Consider the following 21,694-nt stretch of genomic DNA (forward strand, 5'->3'; position numbering starts at 1 on the left):
TTATTCCACACTTTTCGTTTCAGTGAGGCAAATACATCTAGTAAATGGACACAAGTATAGGGAAACCAAGCCATTGTGACATCACCGATGAGGTTGGCTCTTAGGCATTGGTGGAATGAGGCATTATGACATCACAATACGAGGGACTGCTTAAAAGTTCTTAGCCCAACCAAGAAGAGAATGATGTGAAGCCATGAAACTTACAAGTTATTCCACATATTCACCCCTAAGTTCAACACACTTGGCACATCGTGTCTGAAGTTTTTGATCCTTCCAAAAAAATATTCTGATGTCTAGTCACTGAAATATTGCTCCGCTGCTGCAATCACCTACGAATCACTCAAATTGTCACCCTTTCAAACTCTTTTTAAAGGTGTGGAAACATGGTCCATGCACTGAAACATCCATCGTTTTGCTAGCCTTGTGGTATATTTTTAAAATTATCACACATTCTCTTGCTGTATTGCAAATTGTTACCACAATGATTGCTCAACCACAATGATTATAGTTTATGCTTTCTGATATCACCACTGGACTCTACAATCATGGTGTTCAGTTGGCCCAACACAGGGCTGTGTTTCGCTGGATCAGCGTCTTCAGGAAGCATAAACTATAATCATTGTGGTTGAGCAACATAAGACTGTGGTAACAATTTGCAATACAGCAAGAGAATGTGTGATAATTTTAAAAATGTGACAATGTGGTGTTGAAAGGAACTGAAACTGAAACGGCTTTGCTCCAGTCCAGGTTTTCTGGCCCAATGGGATATTCCTGTTGAGCTATTTTATAAAGAAAATAGTTGTTTAGTGTGATTTGTTCACAGAGAGTGTGGTTTGGTAATATGTTATTTAAATCAGTGTGATATAAATATATTTATGAGATGGTAATAAAAAAAACAAAACATGATAATTGCAATAGAAGGCTTCTTAAAGTTAGTAGGTATTTATTGTTGAGTTAGCTGAAGCCATTTTAAGTGATTTAAAGCCCAGTTTGTACTATATCTTTCTTGAGATAAGGAGATCAGAATTGAATGCAATACTCCAGATGAGATTGCACCATAGAGCGATACAGGGGCATTATAATATTCTTAGTCTTGTTAACCATCCCTTTTTAAATAATTCCTAGCATCCTGTTTGCTTTTTTGGCTGCTGTCACACATTGGGTGGAAGGTTTCATCATATTGTCTACAATGATACCCAGATCCTTTTCTTGGGCGCTAACCCCCGAGGTGGACCCTAGCATCCGGTAACTGTGATTCAGGTTATTCTTCCCAATGTGCATCACTTTGTATTTGTCCACATTAAATTTCATCTGCCATTTGGATGCCCAGTCTTCCAATTTCCTAAGATCTGCCTGCAATTTTTCACAATCCGCATGCATTTTAACAACTTTGAACAGTTTAGTGCAATCTGTAAATTTAATCACCTCACTCGTCGTTCCAATTTCCAGATCATTTATAAATAAGTTAAATAGCACCAGTCCTAGTACAGACCCCTGCGACACTCTACTGTTTACTCTCTTCCATTGAGAAAAATGACCATTTAACCCTACCCTCTGTTTTTTTATCCAATAACCAATTCCTAACCCACAACTGAACTTTACCACCTATCCCATGACACTTTAATTTTCTCAGGAGCCTCTCATGAGGAACTTTATCAAAAGCTTTCTGAAAATCTAGATACACTGTATCAACTGGCTCACCTTTATCCACATGTTTATTCACACCTTCAAAGAAGTCAAGCAAATTTGTGAGGCAAGATCTCCCTCGGCTGAACCTATGCTGACTCTGTCTCATTAAATCATGTTTGTCTACGTGTTCCACAATTTTATTTTTTATAATTGTTTCTACCATTTTGCCCGTCACTTAAGTGACACTTACCAGTCTGTAATTTCCTGGATCTCCCCTGGAGCCCTTTTTAAAAATCGGCATAACATTGGCCAACCTCCAATCTTCAGGTACTACAGACAATTTTAGCAACAGCAGGTCAACAATTTCATGTTTGAGTTTTTTAATACCCTGGGATGCATACCATCTGGTCCTGGCGATTTATCACTTTTTAACTTGTCGATTTGGCTTAGTATATCTTCCAGATTCACTGAGATTTCTTTCAGTTCCTCTGCATCATCACCTTTGAAAATCATTTCTGGTTCAGGTAGATCTCTTACATCTTCTTCCGTATAGACCGAAGCAAAGAATTCATTCAGTCTTTCCGCTATGGCCTTTCCGCTATGGTCCTCCCTTGAGCACCCCTTTTGCTCCTTGATCATCTGACAGTCCCACAGATTCCCTCACAGGTTTTCTGCTTCTGATGTACCTAAAAAAATTGCTATGAATTTTTGCCTCTTTATTTGTAGAACATGTGCTTAAATTTGTTGATTTGTGTAATTTCCTGATATATTCAGCTTATTCTTTTGTAGGCTGCATTGAACCGAAGGGTATAACAATATATTAATACAGTCAAACCTTGGTTTGCAAGTAACACAGTTTGCATGTTTTTTGCAAGATGAGCAAACATTCTCGCAAATCATGACTCTCAAACCGAGCATTGACTCGATTTGCGAGCATCGCTACCTCCCGACTGCCCCCCCTGCTAACGCCCTCCCCCCCGAGAACCGGCATCGCTCCCCCCCCCACGCAAACTGGCATCCTCTGCCCGCCCAAACAGAAGCCTTACTCCATCTGGCACCGGCATGCAGCCCACAGGACGTGACGGTGAACGAAGATCCTTCCTGTTGCCTGGGCCTTGAGCATCTGCGCATTCTCAAGGCCTTCTGGTTCTTGCTTTCTCTGAGAATCTCGGAGAAAGTGAGAGCCAGAAGGCCTTGAGCATGCACAGATGCTCAAGGCCCAGGCAACAGGAAGGATCTTTGTTCACCGGCACAGGCACGTCCTAGGGCTGCGTGCCGGTGCCAGATGGGGGTAAGGCTTCTGTTTGGACTGGCGGGGGATGCCGGTTCACACATGGGGGCGTTTGCAAGCAGGAGGGGGGAGCGATGCCGGTTCTTGGGGGGGTGGAGCAGCGCCGGTGGCCTCAGGGGGGGGGGTGTGGGGGAAACGAATCAAGCAACTTTCCCTTACTTCCTATGGGGAAACCTGCTTTGATATACGAGCAGTTTGGTTTACAAGCGTGCTTCTGGAACGAATTATGCTCGTAAACCAAGGTTCCACTGTACTGTAAATTTTTTTTATATTATGTTTCAGGTTACCAATAAAAATTAGTGTGCATTTGATATCTAGGTTTCATGTGTAAGCTGTGTTTTATATATATACAGCTGAGTATGCATGTAAGTAATACATTGTTGTGTGGTAAGTCAAGAGTAATGCGGTAGGATATATTTATATACAGTTGCATTTCATCTAATTCTTATACATCTAAATTTTTGCCAGGATAATGTGCAGTAAAGAGTAAACAAGCTCTATTCACAGTTTTGAATGTGTATAAGCTGGCATTCTGTTTTAATTATGTATATCTTATTCTCTACCTTGAATAAAGATATAATAAATCTAAATCTATATAATAAATCTAAATCTATATTGGGTTAAATCCCAATTTGTAGAAAGCCAGGATGTGTGTCAAAATTGCAAATACTTGCATATGGCAAAGGGGTATGGTCTGGGCAGAACTGAGGTGGAACAAAGCTACACATGTATTCTCCATTTTATTTATATGGGTAGAGCCACCATATTGGAGGGGAGGAGACCACTGCTACCTGGGAGCATTGAAGACCAATGAAGGCCCTGGGGAGAGGGGTTGGGGAAGGTAGGGCTCTAGAGGGCTATGACATATGTGTCAGGGAACAGGGTTTGGAACCAGATGATGGTTTTGACATTTTGGTGGGAGGGGTTAGGTGAAGGATTTGTCATGTTGGGGGAAATTGTGGAGGGTGGTATAGATGTTTGGGGGTGACGAGTGTTTGGGAGGTACTGCCATGGGTGGTTGGTTATTGTGCTTTGGCATGGATGTGGTAAATGCCCTGTTTGATAACATGCAGGGCAAATGCTAAGCACGCTCCCTCTGTATTCCACACAGGTTTTGCACTTGCCCCTTTCTTCTGAAGTTAACATAAGGTAAGTATCAACACTCACTGCGCTTTCCTAACAGGGTTCCCTGGAGGTTTAAGTAGCAGGTGTAAGCTCCCCCATGTCCATCTGTTAGGATATGGACATTCATTTCCCTTCTGAAATGGAAAATGAACATCTATGTTATGTCTGCCCAAAACACACAGACTACTCCCTTGTTAGCTAGATGTACTTCAGTTTTTAGACATCCCAGCTTTTGTAAAACTTGACTTTTACCTTCAACTTATAACCCCTTATTCTAGAACTTCCTTTCAATTGAAAGAGGCTGCCCTCCTGTGCATTTATGCCATGGAAGTATTTAAATGACTCCCTCATCTCTCCTCTCCTACCTTTCTTCCAAAGTCTGCCTCCCATATGCTTTATGATGACCACTGACTATTTTAGCAGCTACGATTCCACCCCATTTACATATTTTTGAAGGTACAGACTCCAAAATTGTACACAGTACTCTAAATGGGGCCTCACCAGAGACTTATATAAAGCCACTATTGCCTCTTTCCTATGCATCCAAGCATTCTTCTGGCTTTTTGCTGTTGCCATGACTACCTGTTCAACCACCTTAAGATCATCAGATATGACCCCACCCCCAAGACCCATTCTTTTGTGCACAGAAGTAATTTTTCTCCTATACTGTACCATTCCCTCAGTTTTTTGTAGCCCCCAAAAAGGAATAAAATGATTTCCCTATGGAGTAAGACAAAAGAGGTTAAGGCCCTTCAGCATGGAGAAGAGAGTTGAAGGGAGATATGATAAAGGTCTATAAAATCATGAATGAAGTAGAACAGAAAAACACAGATTGGCAGAGAAAATGATTTTTTTCTCTTAATGCACAGTTAAAATCTCAAATTCATTACCAGAGGATGTGATATAAGCCATTATTTTATAAAATTTGATATATCACCATTCACGATACATAGTCTGTTCTCATTATTTGCACATTCCTGATACATGATTCTGCATATCTGCAGTTACATCTGTTGCGACCGGTATTCCCCTTTCCTGCCACTGTGTTTATGTATTTGTGGACGTGCTGTAAAAATCCCAGCTTTCATTTTTTTTTTTACTTTGCATCTGGTGTACGTTTCCAGATATGGCCTCCAAGTGTCCAGAGAGTTAATTACAAGCATCTACAGTGTTGTCCCATGCAGGAACCTAACCCTATTTTCTCAATAGGATCCACTATTCACTTTCCATGATTTCGAGGCACAACCTGTGTTGCTGGAACCTAAGTGCTATTTTCCCACAGACTCAACTTTTTTTAATTTGCGATTTCATGGTTCACGAACATTTTCAGGAACCATACTACTGCGTATAACGAGAACGGGCTGTAGCAGCAAAGCAGTTCACAATAAGAGCATAATTGAAGTGGAAAAAGAAATTGAGACATTTGCCTGAAAAGTCAAGTTTTCAGTAGCTTCTTGAAAGTAAGGAAACAATTCTGTACATAATTATAATCAACAATTTTCGTGCAGCATATGAAAATGTTTCTCTGGTGACATCCAAATAAAACTGATGGGGATTGGGGTAAGAAGCAGGAGGGCTTATTGAGAGGTTGGTACTTACACAGTATATTTAGATATGCAATCGGGAGCAGAATTTTGTAGGGCCTTATAAACTATCCTTAAGTTTATAGTGAACATATGCAGATAATGGTAACCAGTGCTCAGCCTGTAGGAGAGCTGTAACATGATTGAATTTATGTGCGTTGTGCAACAGTTTTACTGAACAAGTTGTAGGCACTTCAGAAAGGTTAAATGAGTCCTGAGAATAGAAAATTACAGAAATCTATGAGAGAAATCACCAATGATAAGAAGAGAACACATGCAGGATTTGGACAGATAAGGTTTGCATGACCTGATGCGCCAAAGAGCATAAAAGGAGACACAAATAACCTTATCTACAGTATATGCTGTTTAAATAGTTTGATAAGTTGCTGGAGAAAGTCTGGAAATGATTAACATGGTAGGCAATGACTTTCCCAGCTCTGTTTCTGGCAGTGGGCAGCATGATATCTACAATATCTAGTTTGGTACCCTGCCAGATGCTTGTGACCTGGGTCAGCCACTACTGGAAACAGTATATTGTGTTTGATGGGCTTTTGGTCTGACCCAGTATACTTTAGTAATGAGCTGCTGCAATGTCAGTTCCATGTTCGGCATATTTTATGCCTTTTGGAAATAGAGGTAATTTGGGTTTGCTATGATGGAGGGTGTGAAGACTTATGCAATCGATACCTTTTTATAGTTTCTTACAGAAATATTCAAATCATAAGAATAATTGTTCTTGTGGAATGTGCAGTTTTTACACAACAGAGTGTGAAACTGTACAAGGGCGTGAACCTGAGAACTCTTCCTAACAATCAGTGGTCCACCCCGGGTGCCATGTTGGTAGGGGTGCCGGCACCCCTCCTCCTCTCTCCCCCCTCGCCTCTTCCCACTCCTCCCCTCACCACACACATGCCCCCTTCCCTTCCCCCGTACCTCCAGTTGTGCACCGCCATGAGCAACGTGCTCCTCGACACTGATGTCACTTTGGGTGCCGTGCATAGGAAGTAACATCAGAGGGAGAGCTGATGAGGTCGCGAGGAGCACATTGGAGTTCTTGTTGCTCGCAATGGTGAACAAACTAGAAGTACGGGGAAGGGGGGGTTTGCACATGGCAGGGGGGAGCGGGGGCAGAAATGAGGGTGGGGGAGGGGCATCACTACTTCGGGTGCCTCGCACCCTCACTATACCACTGCTAACAATGGGGGGGGGGTGGAAAGCCCTTGCTAGACCTATGGGCAGCAGTGTAAGGAGTCAAAATCTTTGATGGGCTCAGATGTTGACTCGATTCCACAGGAGCTCCTGAATTCGTATCACCCTTAGAAATGTCTATATTGAAATCAAATGATGAGTTTTTGAGATGCTTCAACTTAATATTTCATTAATTGTTTCTTCATTAACATTGTATTACTAAACTTCAGTCCTGGGCGACAATGGTCCAGATGAAATTAAATGCTGCAAAGACTAAGCTTTTTTTTTTTTTTAATTTTATTTATTGAATTTTTCAATTTTTACAATGTTTGAAATTCAAGTGATATAATTAATTACTATATATCATTGTATCTATCATTAATACAACTTAATTTATAAACAGTATATATTATATATAATCAAAAGTTATACATCCCTCCCCTTTTTCCAATTAATGATTCTAAAAATTATACATGTCCCTCCCCTTTTCTATATAAGTATTATAATTGTGCTAAGAAATCTAATCATTAGAATAATTAGTCAATGGTTGCCAAATTTTATTGAAATTATGAATGTTCCCGTGTTGTAATGCTATTACTTTTTCCATTTTGTATATATGACAGACAGAGTTCCACCAGAACGTATAATTTAATTTGGTATAGTCTTTCCAATTCTGAGTTATTTGTTGCATGGCGACTCCTGTCAATATTAATAGTAGTTTATTATTGTTTACTGAGATCGGACTCTGAGTTCTCATTGCAGTTCCAAATAATACAGTGTCATATGAGAGTCCTACATGATTTTCTAGTAATTTGTTAATTTGGGGCCAAATCATATTCCAAAAGGCATTTACACAGGGACAAAAAAAAATTAGATGATCTAACGTCCCTATTTCTATTTTACAATGCCAGCATCTATTGGATCTAGTATTATCTATCTTTTGCAAGCGCGTAGGGGTCCATAACACTCTATGTAATAAAAACATCCATGTTTGACTCATAGATGCTGACTTTGTAGATCTTAATCTCCAGGACCAAAATCGTGGCCATTGAGACGCAGAAATTGTCTGTCCAATCTCAATACTCCAAATATCCCTAAGACCAGTTTTCTTTTTTTTATTTAAAAATCCATATATCAATTTGTACCATTTTGCGGCTTGGTGACCCAAGAAATCCGCCTGGAAACATAAAACCTGCAGACTATATTGAGTATTAAGATTTTTCCATTCAGGGAACCCTACCTGAATGGCCTGCTTCAATTGCATCCATTTAAAATATTGTGATTTATTTAAGCCAAATTTATTTTGCAATTGTGAAAAACTAAGCAGTGAACCTTCTGAAATGACATCATTTAATGTTCGTATACCTGCACTTATCCATTGTTTCCAGACGATCTTAAATCCGCCAATTTTGATCCTGGAGTTTACCCAAATAGATTGATTTAGTGATTTACAAATTGGATCTGGTGATAGGTTATTTATATATCTTAATGTTTTCCAAGTGTCTAATAATATTCTGTTTTCTTTGTATCTTCTGGGCATTGTTATACTAATTAAATGATCTAAATGTAATGGGAACAGGAGCCGCCATTCTAAATATAGCCAATCTGGTACATTCTCCATGAGATCTGGGAGGATCCAATACATACCCTGTCTTAGAATATAGGCTTGATGGTACCTATAAAAATTTGGAAAATTTACCCCTCCCTCCATAATTGGTCTTTGTAAAGATACTAAAGCAATTCTGGGTCTTTTCCCAAACCAAACAAATTTTGTAATAATATTGTTTAATTTTTTATAAAAGGACCCCTGAAAAAATATTGGTATCATACTCATTTGATAACAAACTACAGGCAATATCATCATTTTAATTGTTTGAATTCTTCCCCACCATGAAAGATGTAAAGGATTCCATTGTTCACACATTTCTGTAATTTTTTTCAATAAAAGTTTTTCATTTTCTTTGACTGTATCATCAATTGTATTTTTGATCATAATTCCTAAATATTTTAATCCTTCCTCTTTCCAAATAAATGAATATGAATCAAATAATCCTTTGGTGCAGTGAACATTAATTGGAAGAATTTCTGATTTACTCCAATTAATTTTATATCCAGAGAATTTTCCAAATTCCTCTAGAAGATTAAGTAAATTTGGAATAGTAATCCCCGGTTCTCTCAAATATAATAAGATATCATCTGCATATGCAGAAAGTTTATATTCCCAGTAAGAAAATGGGATTCCCCTTATCTCCTTAGTTTGATTAATTGCAATTAACAAGGGTTCTAGAACAATATCAAAAAGTAAGGGAGACAAAGGACATCCTTGTCTAACTTCCCTTTGCAAATTAAATTTATCTGATAAATTGTTATTTATATATAATCTTGCACCAGGAGAGCTATACAATGTCTGAATCATTTTAATAAAACCGGGTCCTATTCCAAACCATTCTAGAGATTGATACATAAATTTCCATTCTACTCTATCAAATGCTTTTTCTGCATCCAAAGATAGCATAAAAGTTGGATCATTCATATTTTTTGCTAAATTTAAAGAGTGAAATGCTAATCTGGTGTTATGTGATGAGTGTCTTTTAGCAATAAATCCTGTTTGATGTACATCAATAATGAAAGGAAGAGCTTTTGCCAATCTTATTGCTAGTACTTTAGAAATTAATTTACCATCTACATTTAATAAGGAAATAGGCCTGTAATTTGAAACCAAGGTAGGATCTTTGTTTGGTTTTGGTAAGACAATAATTAATGAATCAGCCATAGTACCTGATATATTTCCATTATTCATTTGATATTGATACAATTTTAATAGATATGGTAAAATAATGTTTTGAAATGATTTATAAAATTCAACCGTATAACCATCACCACCCGGAGCGGATCCAACTCTAAGAGACTTCAATGCTGATTCTATTTCTTTTAAAGATATAGGTTCTTCTAAACTTCTTTTTATATGATCTGGAACATTTGGTCCAATAAATGAATTTAAAAATTTTTGTCCATCTTGTTCTTTATTTTCATAAGATTCAGAAGAATATAAATCTTTATAAAAATCAAGAAATTGTCTTAAAATGTCTTTATTGTTAGTGTGTGTATTACCTTGTATATCTTTAATTGCAATAATCTTGGATTTTCTTTTTTTTGCTTTAAGGAAATTTGCCAATAATTTTCCAGCTTTATTTGAATTTCCGTAAAATTGAACTTGTCTATTAAATAAATCTTTTCTCACAAATTGAGAAGAAATCTCATTATATTTAACTTTTAATTTTAATAAATCTTGTAATGTTTTATTTTCCCATTTTTCAATTAATTTATTTTCTAATAATTTAATTTGTTTTCCTAATTCAAGAAATTGTTTTTTATGTTGTTTATTAATATATGCTGAGTATGAAATAATATTCCCTCTCATTGTTGCTTTAAAAGCGTCCCATAAAATCTCAGCATTAATATTATCTGAATCATTAATTTGAAAAAATTCTTGTATTTTTAATTTAAATTCTTCGAGAAAATTTGAATCCGCTAAAAAAGTATTATTAAATCTCCAAATTGAATTTAAATGTTCAATATCATAATTTTGAAGATTAATCCACACACCAGCATGATCCGAAATTATAATAGGATCTATAACTGCTTTTATCACACGCTGCGCTAGGTTATTAGAAACAAATATATAATCAATTCGTGAAAAGGATTTGTGGACCTGAGAACAAAAAGAAAATTCCTGATCATTAAAATGAAGAATACGCCATATATCTACTAAATCACAAGATTGAATCAAATTATCTAAGCCTAATGATTTCATAATTCTACTTGGTTTTTTATCCAAAATTGGATCCATTACAGCATTGAAATCTCCTGCTACTATTAAATTAGATGTAGCCAGTGGTAAAAGTAATTGTTGAATTTGTTTGAAAAACTCCATTTGATTCGTATTAGGAGCATATAAATTGAATAAATTCATGGTTGTATTTCCCAGATCCATTTCGACATGCACCCATCTACCTAAGGGGTCATAATTTATTAATTTGAAATTCGCATTGCATTTTTTGTTTATCAGAATAGCCACTCCAGCTTTTTTCTTTAAAGCCGGTGCAAATAAACATTTAGAAATCCAACCCCCAGATAATTTTTTAGATTCAGTTTCAGAAAGATGGGTCTCTTGTATGAAGTAGATATCCGCATTTTGATTTTTAAGGAACGATAATATTTTCTTTTTCTTAATAGGATGATTTAGACCATTGACATTCATAGAATAAATTTTTATATCCATCTTATTTATCATTAAATTTTAACCAATATTCTATGATAATATACATGATTAGATCTCAGCACAATTAATATATATTGATTCCCATTCCCACCCTCTATTTTCCCTCCCGACCCTCCCACTATCAATGTTTGTCCTGGAACACACATTGGTCATGCAAAACCTAAATCCCCTCCCCCAGGCAACTAATCATTCATAAAAATATTCTCTAATTCAATACATTTCATATTTCTTTATCCACCTTATTATTCATTTAAACCTTCATTAAATCCCCTTGTATATTATAGTTCATATCAAATTTAATTTGATAAATCATATTAATCTTTTCAAGTCTTAAATATAAATAATATATTACCCCTTCAATAAATTAAATATATTTCATATATAGTTCTAATTTCATATATTCAAATTAGATATATCTATTCCTATATATATAATATATATAATAATAAATATTTTAGTAAATCATTTTATATATTTGAAAATCATCATTTATAGTATCGTAATATGTATAGATAAATATTTATATCAAAAAGATTTTATAATTAATACCTATGTTATAATAATTTCCCATTCATTTAACCGAATCCAAAAAAATTTTTTCCATTAATATTAGCAGAATTAAATATAGATGTAGTAATTCATATAAATTATAATTGGATAAATCATCTTAATATTTTCAAGTCTTAGATAAAAATAATATATTCTCCCTACAATAAATTTAATATATGTAAAATATAATTCTAATTCCATATATCATATTGTAATAATAACATTTTTAAACATCATCATTTATAATAACCTAATATGTATAGGAATTAAATATCTATGTTATAATAATTTCCACACTCATTTAATCAAATCTAAAATAATTTTTTTTTCCAATTAATAATAGCAGTATTAAATATATATGCAATATTCTATAATAGTATTCAATTCAATTATAATGTAAATTTATCATAACATCCAATATATTAATAATAATTGAATCAAAAATTATAAAAAAAATTTTTTTAAATGGATGGAATAAAATCAAAAATTAATTTAAGTCATAAAATTCAATATATTGTAATAAAATTTGAATCAAAAATTGTCATTCTTATTTTATCTTGCATTTTCTATATCCTTTCTTCAGATGAAACTTCCATTTTATTCTGATTATATGTAGACATTAGTTCCTCTTCTTTTTTCTTTCTTTATTTCTATCTATTTTCATTAGATAAATTTGCTTTATTCTGCTTTATTATGTAGACATTGGTTCTTCTTGTGTCAAAAATTCTTTCAGTTTAGCAGGATCTTGAAAATACATAGATTTATTTCCTGTAGAAATTCTCATTGTAGACGGATAGTAAAGACCATACATGTAGCCCTTTTCTTTTAATTGTTGTCTGAATGTAAGGAATTGTTTCCTTATATTTGCAGTATCTTTAGCAAAGTCAGGAACAAAAATCAGTTTAGATCCTTTATAGTTTAGGTTTTTATTTGCTTTTGCCACTTTTAAGATCTCAAATGCTTGTTGGTATCTTAATACTTTGAAGATCAGAGGTCTAGGAGCTGTCTGGTTTGTTTGTTTTCTTGTGGGGATTCTGTGGGCACGTTCTATCTCCAACGGCCATTTAGAATTCAGCTGCAGCAGTTTAGGCAAAAGATTTTCCAAGAACTGTATAGGGTTTTCTCCTTCAATATTTTCAGCTAAGCCAAGGATTCTAATATTCTTTCTTTTTCCTCGATTCTCCATATCAATTAGTTGATTTTTTAAGGCTGTTACATTTTTCTTTTCCTCTTCACACTTTTGTGTGAAAGTTTCCAACTGACAGATTCTTTCCTCCATCACAGACATTCTTTGTCTGTCAGTTTGGATTTCTTGTTTCAGGTTAATCAACTCTTCCTTCACTTCTGATAATTTGTTGGCATTATCAGTCAGCATTATTTTGATTTTAAATAATTCCGCCAAGATGTCAGCTTTTTCATTAATTTCATCTGCTTCCAGCGGGATTGGTACGCTGGACGGCGATACAGGGGTTACCTTTGACCTTTTTGCCGACACTCCCGAAGTACAAGGTTTTTCATTTTTTCCTTGCCTTATCGCTGCCATTTCCGCCGTTGATTTTTATTATTTTTAAGTCGGACAAGTAAATAAATAGTTTTATTTTATTCAGTTGTTGCCTGGGACTCAGGAGCTCTGCGGTTAAGCTGCCATATCGTGCGCGTTCCAAGCCACGCCCCCAAAGACTAAGCTTTTATGGCTTGGCCCAAATTTAGATTCTCTCCCTTCTGCTGTGATCTTAGACTCAGGAGAATCTTTGAAAATTGAGTTCTCCTTGTTAATACTAGGTATTGTTATCAATTCTTCACTTACATTTAAGGACCAACTAAATTCGCTTATTAAAAAGTGTTTTTTCAGCCTCCGTGCTCTGAGAAGAGTGAGAGCACTTTTTCACCAACAATACTTCTCTGTATTGGTTCAATCAATCATTTTGTCAAGGCTGGGTTAATGCAATTCAGTGTATTTGGGTTTTTCAAAGGTCAGTCTGCAGAGACTTCAATTAATACAGAACACTGCAGCTAAACTTATCTTTGGTAAGAATAAATTTGATCACGTAACCCCTCTGCTCAAGGAATTACATTGGCTTCCAGTGTATCTCAGAATTCAATTTAAGTGCATTTGTATTGCATTTAAGATCCTATTTGGCATTTTTGCCACTTTGATTCCTTTAGACTGGAATGTTCATAGATCTCATCTTGCCAGAAGCTCTCAAAAATTAAAACTTACATTTCCCTCTCTCAGTGGTAAAAATAGAACCTTTAAGAGATTTAGTTATTCCTTTGCTTTTAAATTAACTGAATTCTGGAATGCTTTACCGCTTACATTAAGAAGTTTAGGTTCTTTTGCTTTATTCCGGAAAGTTCTTTTTTGTTTGCTAAACATTTTGGAAATCAACTATTTGAGTCTACTTTTTCTTGTCAAATTTAGGTATTATGTTTTACATTATTGTAAACCGAGTCGAGCTCCTCTTGGTTGATGACTCGGTCTATAAAACTAAGTTTAGTTTAGTTTAGTTTAGACTCTTATAAAACTTAAGTTTTGAGATATTGTAGACTGCTAGCTGTTTACAGAATTGCAACTAGCAGTGCCTATGTAAAAACGTAGCATCTGAAATGTAGGCGAGGGCTTTAAAGGCAATTAGCGGCGCCTAAGTCACAATTCGCCCATAGAAACACCCACTTAGGCATTAGATATTGCTAATCGCCTTTCGATAGGTGCCTGCCTTTAATAGAATTGGATAGGCGCCTATTACCCAATTACATTTTTTTCTCACAATTATTGAGGCTATTAAGGGTATTTTGCCAATTAAGGCTCCATTTTATCAAACTGCATTGGGGTTTTTTTTTTAATCGCAGGTCGCCGTGGTAAAAGCTCTGATTGACCCTCACAGGAATTCAGCTTGATAAATGGGGGCCTAAGTTAGGCGCCCTTTATAGAATCAGCCCCTTAGTGTTATTTTCATGTAAAGTTTGTAACTCAGTGCTAATAGTAGTAAATGTAGCAAGAATGGTATATTGTATTAATAGGAAACAGGGGGGTCCAACCTTGTCTGCAGTGAAAAACCAACCAGGAGCAAACAAACCAAAACTGCAGACGTGTACAAGATGCAGGCAAAATTTATTGTGACAAATAAATTATATCTAAAAACCTTTTTACCAAACGAGGGACCCAACACGGTCCGTGTTTCGAACATCCTTCATCAGGGGTCCATGGCAAAAAAGGAAAAGAAAATTATGTCCACACTTTGGTGACTATCCATAGTAGCTTGTGACTCTCGGCGAAACATATATTCCATTATTTCTCCAGTATTTTTGTGACATACTTTTCTTTTCCTTTTTTGCCATGGACCCCTGATGAAGGTTGTCCGAAACACGGACCGTGTTGGGTCCTTCATTTGGTAAAAAGGTTTTTAGATATAATTTATTTGTCACAATAAATTTTGCCTGCATCTTGTACACGTCTGCAGTTTTGGTTTGTTTGCTCCATATTGTATTAATAAACATCTTTGATTGTAGTCTTGAAGTCTCTGTAAAATACCAGTGCCTCATTATGCACCAGTTATAATCTAGTAGGCTCTGTACTGCTCCTCTTACTGAACTACAAATGCACTCACTCAGCTGCCCCTCACTAGCTCTCTTTGCTTATCTCCACCCCCACCCCCCCACCCGTGAGCTCCGCTCAGCTGGTAAGTCCCTCCTGTGCCCTTCTCTTCAACTGCCAGCTCCAGATTCCGTCCGTTCTACCTTGCTGCACTGTATGCTTGGAACAAGCTGCCTGAATCCCTATAGCGTGTTCAGTCCCTGACAGTGTACAAGGCCCAGTTAAAAGCCCACCTCTTCAAGAGTGCTTTGGATGCCTAACCCCTCTTACCTTGGGTTCTGCTTCCCCAACCCTGTATGTCATGTCTGTCTGTCCAAGTTAGATTGTAAGCTCTTCTGAGCAGGGACCGTCTATAAATGTCAAAATGTACAGCGCTGCGTATGCCTTTCAGCACTATATAAGTAGTAGTAACATGAAAACTAATATAGGATTCTTGTATTTAGATGATACTTGCTGTTGTGCTCTGGTATAAAGACATTACTGATGTGGGGACGGTCTGTTTAGGATTATAGTTTACAAAAATCATCCAATCATGTGTGTCTGATCTTGTACATGAGATGTGAACATCTGTAATTGTTTCACCTATAAATTGCAACACTGTACTTGAAGACTGGATAACCACACAGCATCATCTTCTAGTAATGTCTACTGCAGCACCGCCCTAGTAAATGTTCTCTTTCTTCTGCTGCTTCAGGCCAAGAAGTTCATCCAGAGGCAAATGTGTGGACATTAAAGAACCACAGACGGTAGCGCAACTTACCAAACACATTCAGAATCTCAAGAGAAAGATCAGGAAATATGAAGAGAAATTTGAACTTGAGAAAAAATATCGGGTAAGAAAATGCCAGGGCACACCGCTACAAACATAATTTAAAAAAAAAAAAAAAAAATTAAAAAATCTTACTCCTGAAATGTGAGTGGCAGCAGTGGAAACTGTTCAGGATGAGCATTTCCTCCCATTAACCTTTGGAATAGTTATGCAGAAATGACCCAAAAAGGTGTCTCTGTATTCAATTGCAACAGTGGGGTTTCTTTTAATCCAATTCTTAGTGAACAGGTGGGGCCCACATTACTAAAACAAGGAACATATCAATTCTAGCTATCTGAAAACCATTTCAAGCGCTACGTATGTTAAGGCTGTGTAGTGCAATTTCACCTCATCTACTGAGCCATCCATCCCCATGGGTCCCATTTTCTTCCCCCCCCCCCCACCCCCTCCACACACACACAATTGACATGATGGTACTCGCAAGTGCCTGGGAGTTTGTTGTGCTTCCATTAAAAGAGGATAACACAATGTTGGTCATCAGATGTCAGCAACTTAATGTTAGATTCCACTGTTAAGCTTGTATCACTTATGCAAATGGAATCAATTATTGGACTTTGACTGGATTGCCGAAGTATGTTAATGGCTGTACTCTGTCACTGAGAGTAGATATGCTGAGATTTACTCCTTAAGCAAAAGATCCCACAGGAGTAGGCGCTACAGTCTAATAATTGCCTGTGATGAAAAATCAGATGTCTAGAATCTGATGTAGCCAGGATAATAATGGTGACTATGCTCTTTTTTCCCCGTTAGAAAGGAGAAGTGTTCTCATTTCTTGTTGGAATAATACTTTAGTTCAGGGTTTCAAATCAGTATCCAATGGGCTTTTACTATCAGTTAATATGTTTGAGATTTGAAGACTGTTGGTGGAAACATCTTGCTTTATAATCAGAATTTGTAATTCTTTGAGGCCAGGGCAAGAATGTTGGTTTTATTGAGCTGAGCAGAGCTTCAGAAGTTCTTGCTTCTGTTTTCTGAGCTGCTTATCATTTTCTGGTTCTCCTGGATGCCCCCACCCCTACCAATGTGGTCCTAACAGTCTCTAGTTATTAGAGGTTGTTTTAATAGTGACAAAAACATTAGCCTGTTGAGTAATAGCTTAATGGCTAGCATAACAGACTAAGGCCCAGATTCACTAAAGATAGCAATTTAATTGCTGTTGGCCGATTCTCTGGCCGATTTTGAAACAGCAATTGATCAGGTACTTCCTTAGGCTCATCCCTAAGGAAGTCCCTGATTGGCTCAGGTGCCTCAGGCCCCTCCCAATGCGGGCCTTAGGCTCCAGGGCGGGGCCTAAGGCCCACATTGCATTGGAGGAGGCCGGAGGAGCAGGAGGGACTGAGCACCCCTCCTGCTTCCAATTAAAGGATTGGCATCCCTCCTGCTGTTTGGAGGAGGAAGGAGAGGGGCTGATGGCAGGAGGGAATGGGCAGCCCTCATGCCATATTTTTAAGTGTGGGTATTTGGCAGGTGAGGTGTTCGGCAGGCGAGCGAGGGGGCATCTGATGGCAGGAAGGTGTGGGCATCCCTCCTGGCATTCATTTGTGGTGACGGGCTGTGGGCATCTGGTGACAGGAGGGAGTGGGCATCCCTTCTGCCATTTTTTGGGGTTTGGGTAGGGGGGAAGGGAGGGAATGCTTTGTTGGGGGGCCTTTTTTTCATTTTTTTATTGGTCAGATATTTTGAATGTGTAATATACACAAAATATCAGTGCCATTAAAAAAAAATGAAAAACACACCCCAGACAGACCATGAATTGGGGCCTAAGAACCAGGGATGCCAGGGTTTAAATACTACTGACAATTTTTTATCTTTTTGCTCTTGTAAAAAAGTTATTTTCTCTGCATTTCCTCAGGTACAAACTTAGGGGCTCTTTTCATTTCAGGGCATTAAGCCCTAAGACATACTTAGTGCGGGAAAAATAGGCTACCACAAAACATGTTAAAGCATTTTGTGGCATTTTATCTGTTTATGTGTGCTAACTCACACATTATTTTAGAGGGGGTATGCTATGGCCAGAAAATGGATGGGGAAACTGGCTTAAGTTCATACGGGTACTGCAAGCTAATGCAACAGTAACACATGACCTGAAATTCCGGAAAAGGAAAATGCTCTATAAAAGTGCTACATTAACCCCCCTTTTTAAAATAAAACCGTGAAAGTGTTTTTTAGCACCGATCAGCGCTCTAAATGCTTCGCCACTCATGGGAACCGCCTTCTCGGTTTTGTAAAAGGGGGGTAAATCTCATCTTAGAATGCAGGAAAGCCCTGAACTAGAATGCATTAAGCCCAGGTTCTATTTGGTCCTGCAATGAGATCTCAAAGTCAAATTTCATCAAATAACAACAAACTTTTATTTATAATGACTGGAATAGCAGTACAACAAATTACACACAATTGGAAAAATTGTGACAGATTGAACTATAATTTTTGGTGGAACTCAGTTTGCCATATATATAAAATGGAACATACATTTGCAACACAAAAAGGATATATGGATAAATTCAAAAAGATTTGGGGACCATTAACAAAATATTGTAATAATTGAATTTCATTTTCCCATAATAAGAAAATAGTTAAAGAAGAAAGGGAGGGAGGGGATATGGGAGGGGGATTTATACTCTTTATTATAAATTATAAATAAAATATTATTAATAGATGGTATTCTTACATGAAAACAATGTAATAAAGGGAGGGGAAAAAGGTTAATAATTTAAAAAATAATTGATAAAATCATTACAATATATATGTTGTATAACTTTATAAGAAAAATAATTACAGTTATATGATATATAAAATCATAAGAAATATAAGATAAGAAATGTTATGTATAAAATACATTATAGAAATATCAAGTGTATTAAGATAATTGTATGAAAATTTATGACACTTGTTGTTAAATGAAAAAAAATCAATAAAAAACTTAAACAGTAAAAAAAAAAAAAAAAGCCCAGGTTTAACTACTCTTTAGTAGAAAGGCCCCTTACATTGTAAACCCTCTAGGAACAGGGACTATCTGCCACTGGATCTTCATGTAAGACGCATTGATCAGCTATTGAAATAGTGAGCTAAATCCAGATCCTCTCCCCCACTTCCACTGGCAAATTTTCATATCAGATTGTATAAATAGCAGTAGTACAGTTTGACCAATCCTATATGAGTAGTATAGTTGTAGCATTTATTTATTCTATTAATTTATTTAGTCATTTACTTAGCCCGTCCTCCCAAAGGAGCCCAGAACGGGTTACAAAAAGTACATTCATACTATGGGTAGGACAAACTTTGTTGAGGAATACATACTTTACAGCATTTACAGTATAGACAAAAGGAGTTTAGATTACTGCATTTACAGTGTAGACGCAACATACAGATTTAAAAATACAGACTTAGTGGACATAGGGTGGATTAAATTGCAGAGTTTTCAATGTAGATATAACAGGTATAATATAGGTAACTGTAGGTATAACATTAGGCTATAATAGGTAAAATAGCTTTTCTTAGCAGGTGGGAGCGTCTTTGTTGTTGGAGAATGTGGTAGTAATTTTGGTTTTATTTGCGATGGCATGTGAGTTTTAGTGAGATTCTTTTTGGTGTAGTTAGGTGGTGTCTTTGAGATCATATCCACCCTGGACTACTGCAACATCGTCTACCTGGGTATCCCACAAAAAAACAATAAAGAAGCTGAGATTAGTACAAAATACTGCAGTTCGCTTAATCTTCGGACTGAGGTAAAAAAGACCACATTAGCCCATACTACAAAGAACTGCACTGGCTACCAATGGAAGCGCGAATACAGTTCACATTTGCATGCATCTGCTTCAAACAAATCTGGGGCCTAGCACCTTCCTACCTGCAAACACACTTCACTCTACACAACCCCACATGAACAACCAGAAACAAAAACATCGCCTATCCTAAAATCACTGGCTGCAAATACAAATCCTTCCGTGACAGAACCTTCATGTTCCAAGCTAACAGACACCAATCCTGGCTGGGAAACTACATAAATAAAACCAGACAGACCTACAACGCATTCCGAAAATCAATCAAAACCACTCTGTTTGACAAATTCATCACCTAAACCAGGGGTGTCCAATGTCGGTCCTCGAGGGCCGCAGTCCAGTCGGATTTTCAGGATTTCCCCAATGAATATTCATGAGATCTATTTTCATGCACTGCTTTCATTGTATGCTAATAGATCTCATGCATATTCATTGGGGAAATCCTGAAAACCCGACTGGATTGCGGCCCTCGAGGACCGACATTGGACACCCCTGACCTAAACAGACCGACCTTCGCTCACTACGCATTTTCCCCCTACAAATCCGAAGCAATCTCTCAGGCAATCACAACCCCCTCTCACATCCCCTCCCCTCTCAACCCCGCTTGCATTCCCTCCCCCCCCTTTCTTCTGCAACATTCCCCTCACACATTTGTAATTTGCTGAATGTCCAGCCTTTCTTTCAATGTGAACCGCCTAGAAGTTGTCTGACTATGGCGGTATAGAAAAATAAAGTTATTATTATTATTATCATCCGTCAGGGGTGTAGATGCGGGTCGTTAAGGAATCTATGGATGCATTAGCATTTAGCACGCACTAAAATGGCTAGTGCACCATAGTAAAAGGCCCCCTTACTGAATTTATAGAATACTTTTAAAGAGGTTTATGTGTAGAAATAGTTTGTTTAAAAAACCAATTAACCCTCTCTTTTACGAACACTTAGCGCGGGTTTTAGCGCTGGCAGTGGCGGTGACTGCTCCAATGCTCATAGAATTCCTATGAGTGTTGGAACAGTTACCGCTGCTGCCGGCGTTATAACCCACACCACGCGTTTGTAAAAGAGGGGGTAAGGGTAATGCTATTATGCACAATTTTTTTTTTTTTAGTTCAAAGATTTTATTGGTTTTATACATACAGTACACAAATGATATCTAAGACATGATACAACTTAGTCATACAAAGCACAGGTGTTCTCAGGGATGGAGTTGCAGCAGGAGTTATGTTCATTTTTGCATTTCTAAAAGTATGTGCAAATTTGCTCAGATTTTTTGCATATAAATATTTGTATGTGTGTGTTTGTGCATGCTCACATCTATAGGGTAATTTTTTTTCAAAGAAAAATTTATGCATATATGATGGACGTTCTAAAAGTTTCTGCACTTTTATTTTTTTTAAACACTATTTATTAAATATCTCAAAAGCAAATTACATCACTACCTATAAGGTGAGCCGGCATGCCTGACTGACTAGTCACACGCCCTCTTACCACTTCTCCTGCCCCATTTCCTGCGAAAATATGAAAGTGCAGAAACATTTTGAAGAATCCTCGTACTTTCACTTTTGAAAACTAGTGTAAATTGTGCATATTTGCCATGGACAAAGCTATTCACATTAAAATGTGAGACCAGATTCTATCAGGCTTCAAAAAAGTATAGGAACATTGTCATGACACAATCAATATAAGGAAAGAATAGTCATATTGCAAACTACAAGAGTGTAAATTTTGTCACAGGTTAGGAAGCCTGTTTGCACTGTTGTACTGGTAAACCTTTAAGAGTATTTAAGAGTAACCTTTAAGAGCTACTTGTATTCTTTGGACCCCTCTCTGTTCCCTTCTATACCTCC

At 36.9% G+C, this 21,694-nt stretch overlaps 1 protein-coding gene across 1 annotated transcript in view; it reads left to right on the forward strand.

Moving 5' to 3' along the window:
- FAM13C (family with sequence similarity 13 member C) overlaps positions 1-21,694 on the forward strand; it is a 322,400-nt gene that overhangs the window by 204,459 nt on the left and 96,247 nt on the right. The window contains exon 8 of the mRNA XM_033941491.1: positions 15,937-16,075. Within this exon, the coding sequence (XP_033797382.1) occupies positions 15,937-16,075 (139 nt within the window). The remainder of the gene's footprint in view (positions 1-15,936; positions 16,076-21,694) is intronic.

This window comes from Geotrypetes seraphini, chromosome 4 (assembly GCF_902459505.1).
Source record: "Geotrypetes seraphini chromosome 4, aGeoSer1.1, whole genome shotgun sequence".
Classification (NCBI taxonomy): domain Eukaryota; kingdom Metazoa; phylum Chordata; class Amphibia; order Gymnophiona; family Dermophiidae; genus Geotrypetes; species Geotrypetes seraphini.